This window comes from Stylophora pistillata, chromosome 11, assembly GCF_964205215.1.
Source record: "Stylophora pistillata chromosome 11, jaStyPist1.2, whole genome shotgun sequence".
Lineage (NCBI taxonomy): Eukaryota > Metazoa > Cnidaria > Anthozoa > Scleractinia > Pocilloporidae > Stylophora > Stylophora pistillata.
The window spans coordinates 26,720,880-26,725,505 of record NC_142529.1 but is presented as its reverse complement, the minus strand read 5'-3'; the positions used below and the strand labels follow the sequence as shown (position 1 = coordinate 26,725,505).

The 4,626-nt window shown below is 36.4% G+C and overlaps 1 protein-coding gene across 1 annotated transcript; it reads left to right on the top strand.

Annotated features, from left to right (window-relative positions):
* The first annotated feature begins 2,744 nt into the window (after positions 1-2,744).
* LOC148720893 (melanocyte-stimulating hormone receptor-like) lies at positions 2,745-3,972 on the top strand. Its single transcript, XM_088739256.1, has one exon. It carries the CDS (start codon positions 2,772-2,774, stop codon positions 3,714-3,716), a length of 945 nt encoding a protein of 314 aa, XP_088595382.1. The 5' UTR covers positions 2,745-2,771; the 3' UTR covers positions 3,717-3,972.
* Positions 3,973-4,626: the final 654 nt, after the last annotated feature.

Below are 4,626 nucleotides of genomic sequence, written 5' to 3'. Positions count from 1 at the left end.
ATAATTATACCATCTTGCATTGTTATTTCATTCCTCTCGTATATAAACATTTTTCGGAGTCTCAGTCATCATCGGGCTCAAGAACAAGATCATGGCCCACAACAGCCGAGCCAACCAAATGCACTGAACATGGCGCGATACAAAAAGGCAGTGTACAGTTCACTGTTGGTGCAGTTGGCACTAGTAGTTTGCTATGCACCATACTTAATCATAGTGGCAGTAGTAATCGGTGACGATATAACGTTTTCATTAGACTCAGTAGTCATAAGGGGAGTAGCAGGTGTCTTGCTTTACTTTAACTCGACGTTAAACCCGTTCCTTTACTGCTAGAAGATAAGTGAAGTAAGACAAGCAGTGAAACAGACAATCAGACAAGCGTTTTGCTGTCCATGGTTTTAGAGTTAGATCCCCGGTTTCTTAGGGTACACTCCAATGGACAGTTTTCATAGCTTAGTAAAAACGTCACGATTAGTACCAGCCAGAGAGAACGCTCGTCAGATATGTTGTATGTTGGATAGGAAGAAATAAGAAACTTACGAAAAAATTGTTGGTGGAAGTCTGTACATAGTCCATAATGCTTATGAATTTTAGAGATGTATAATATTGCTTGACTAATGTTAGCAATTTGTAAGTGAGCATATGGAATAAAATGGAAACTCCAAAAAACAAAAGGAATTGTCAAGTATGTTACTTAAAAGAAATTTCGTAGACGCATTCTTAAAGAGTAAACGCATGTGAGGAAGTCCTGAGATAAATGCTGCTGACGAAGTTAGAATCAGATAAGCCTTCGGCTATTTTTGTAATTTCGAACGCGGTTGATAAATTTTTGTTCACAAAAGCATTAGGATGTAACTGCTCAAGAGAGAATGGGTAATCACACCAGAGAATCTAACAATTCGCTGGCTAAAGGAGGAGAATAAACAAAGAATAAAAAAAAAATGTAGAAAACGGTTTGCTGGCGTAATTTTTAACGATGAGAGAAAAACTGCAAAGCGCAATCAACTACTAAGGTAAACTTAAATCTTTTCAAATATGTTCGCAGCTGTAATCAAAATTTGAATTTGAATAGTTTGATGCGTTCGAAGATTGTCAAAAATTCCTTTATTTATCTAAGACCGAGTAAAATCTCCAGTTTACATTATTTATTAAGCTTGCTGAGGCTGATAATGACATGAACTCTTGATTAGCATCCTGGAGGTGAAAGTTTAATGGCAGATGTCTCCATAATTGCCTTTTAGTGTCTTTTTCTTAACTGAGGTAACTCGCAGGTTGCGGGCATTTTTGACACAACATAGAATTTTCTGATGCATTTTAAATGCTTAAACGCTGGTGAGGAATTCTGATTGTGGACTTTCTTTAGGAAGTATTTTTCGTGCTACTAATTCTAACTTTATCATAATTATATCTAGTCATAATCGAAGAGAGATATGCATACATTTTACTCTCATGTTAATTCTTCTTTAAACCATATTAAGGCAACGATTAAAAAAACTCAGCCATACTACACAACGAAACGTCTAATAAGAGATTTATTATCCAACGCGCCAAATTGTTATTTCAGTACGGGCGAATTTCGTGGATATTTTCTAACCGGTTTTCTGGAGTACAAATACCGAGAGATATTTGTTCTCGTTTTGGGCGTTATTTGTACTCTACGAAGCACAGTTGGATAATAATACTAGTCACAATGTGTATATGATAAAATTTACAATCCCCGCTTTTTGTACAGTTATTTCAAAATCTCTCCATTTTCCGAAATTAAATGCAGTACTTTATCCTCTTCGCTCAGCTATGAATGATTTTCTGCCTGTGGAGACGGAGTTCAAATAAGATGTAAGACAACAATACAATCATAGATGTCTGTAAGTTTGACTGTAGATGCTAATTTATTCCTAAATTAAACTTAACCGATTACACAAACACGTAATTGTGTCGCACAATAGACTGCCGCCTTTATTATGAGACATTTAAAAAATAAACCAGAATAAGGTGTTACAAAATTATTTTTAGTCACGAGTTGTCTTCTCTTATCATAAATGAGAAACGTAAGGTAAATTATGAACTGTAAAAAAGAAAAGGGATAGTCATCATTGTCATTTGAAAGCCATGTCGTGGGCGCATTTTTAAAGAGTCAACGCATTAGAGGAAGTCTTGAGGTGAATGTTACTGATGAAAGGTAGAACCAGCTAATCCATCCATTGATTTCTTCCTGGGAATGATAAATTGTATTTCACTTCAGTAGTAGTATGTCGTAATATAAGAAAAATTTATTAATGGTCCAGATAATGACAACGACAAGATTGAATAGCGTGCAGCTTGCTTGAAAATAGACCATTTTATGTTAGCTGCAAAACTGTGTTCATTAGAAATTTAAAAAAAATGTTTTAAAGTAAGCTGGCATCTCTGATTAAAATTTCAATTTCAATAGTTTAATGCTTTCGGAGATTGTACGAGTCCAGATTTTTCATAGACCAAGTAAAATCGTCAGCTTTTCTTTTTTTTTTTTCTAGTTTACCGAGTTTGATAATATTCAAGTTTGAACTTCAACAGATGACATGGAAATTTGAAAAGCACCCTATCAAATAGAGAGGGATTGTTTGCCCTCTAGCAAAAAAAATTCAATAACTTTCCTTTTACATGAAAGTTACCTGATATGAAAGTATATTTCTCTTCTTATTGTGAACAAGACATTGGAAGAAAGCAAATTGGATCAGATTAGGGTCTAGTACGCTACTTTTGCCTTGTCATTGTCAGGAAACAAGGACAGAACAATGTCCACAACAAATTACAGAGGCAGCAAACAGGCAAAAACATTTCGAGAAATGCTATGCTCCCCTTCTATGGCGGGTGAACTTCGACAAGAATTAGTTTCTTTTGCAGCAGTTAACATTCTCCTCTCCATCACAGCGTTTCTTGGCAATTTTCTTATCCTTGTTGCTCTTTACAAAGAATCTTCCCTTCATCCGCCGTCTAAACTCTTGTATCGTTGTCTGGCAACAACTGATCTGTTGGTTGGTCTTGTTACCCAGCCTCTCGTTGTTGCGACTTGGATTTCCGTGGTCCACGAACAATGGAGTCTTTGTCGACACGCATATGACGCCACCTTCCTCACATCCGCAGCATTATGTGTAGTGTCGTTAATGACGATAACGGCCATAAGCGTGGATAGACTATTCGCCTTGTTGTTGGGGCTGAGATACAGACAAATTGTAACTTTGAAGCGCACATACATCATCGTAGCTACCTTTTGGATTGTATCTAGCGTCGCTGCTTTATGCTACATATTAGATTACCGTATAACCATTTGGTATACCTGTATAATTATACCATCTTGCCTTGTTATTTCATTCCTCTCGTATATAAACATTTTTCGGGGTCTCAGTCATCATCGGGCTCAAGAACGAGATCATGGCCCACAACAGCCGAGCCAACCAAATGCACTGAACATGGCGCGATACAAAAAGGCAGTGTACAATGCTCTGTGGGTGCACTTAGCACTAGTAGTTTGCTATGCACCATACTTAATCATGGTGGCAGTAGTAATCGGTGACGATAAAACGTATTCATTAGACTCAGTAGTCATAGCGGGAGTAGCAGGTGTCTTGCTTTACTTTAACTCGACGTTAAACCCGTTTATTTACTGCTGGAAGATAAGTGAAGTAAGACAAGCAGTGAAACAGACAATAAGACAAGCGCTTTGCTGTCCATGGTTTTAGAGTTAGATCCCCGGTTTCTTAGGGTACACTCTAATGGATAGTTTTCATAGCTTAGTAAAAACGTCACGATTAGTACCAGCCAGAGAGAACGCTCGTCAGATATGTTGTATGTTGGATATATAGGAAGAAATTAGAAACTTATGAAAAAGTCTGTACATAGTGTATAATGCTTATGAATTTTAGAGATGTATAATATTGCTTGACTAATGCTAGCAATGTGTAAATTAGCATATGGAATAAAATTGAAGTTACTGGTTCTTATAGAGTTCTTTTCACCGCACTTTTCTTTTTTTTCCCCACACTGATGATATTTATTAATCCTCCTTACTCAGCTCTGAATGAATTTCTACATAAGAAGACTGAGCTTTTAATAAGTTGTAGCATAACAATACTATCACATTTGTCCATGTGTTTGACTCTTGATACTAATTCATTCCTAGATTAAGTTGGCTGAACAGAGTTTTTGATACCTTTGTTTCTTTCACCATTTTCTCTAAAACCCTTGATCTCTTGGTCACCAAAATTGGCAGCAAGCAAGGTAGCAACACAAACTTTGTTTTTTCGATCAAATTTATCCCAATTCGTTCATTTTACTTCTCGATCAATGGATTATCTTGTTAACTTTAGCATTATAATAAAAACTTCATTATCAGAGGACAATTGCTAATAGAATCGCTTGAGAGAATTACGACATGAAGAATTCAGTGAGCTGCCTTATACCAAAATAATTTACTTGTCTTTTCGCGAACAAGACGTTGGAAGCGAAGAAATTGTATAACTACGATATAACAGGCAAACTTTGGCTTATCAATATCCAGGAAAATCACTAAGAATATTAATTTGTTGGCGAAAGGAGGAAAACAAACAAATCATGCAAACGAAAGCGGCAGAAAATTGTATGTTCGCGTCA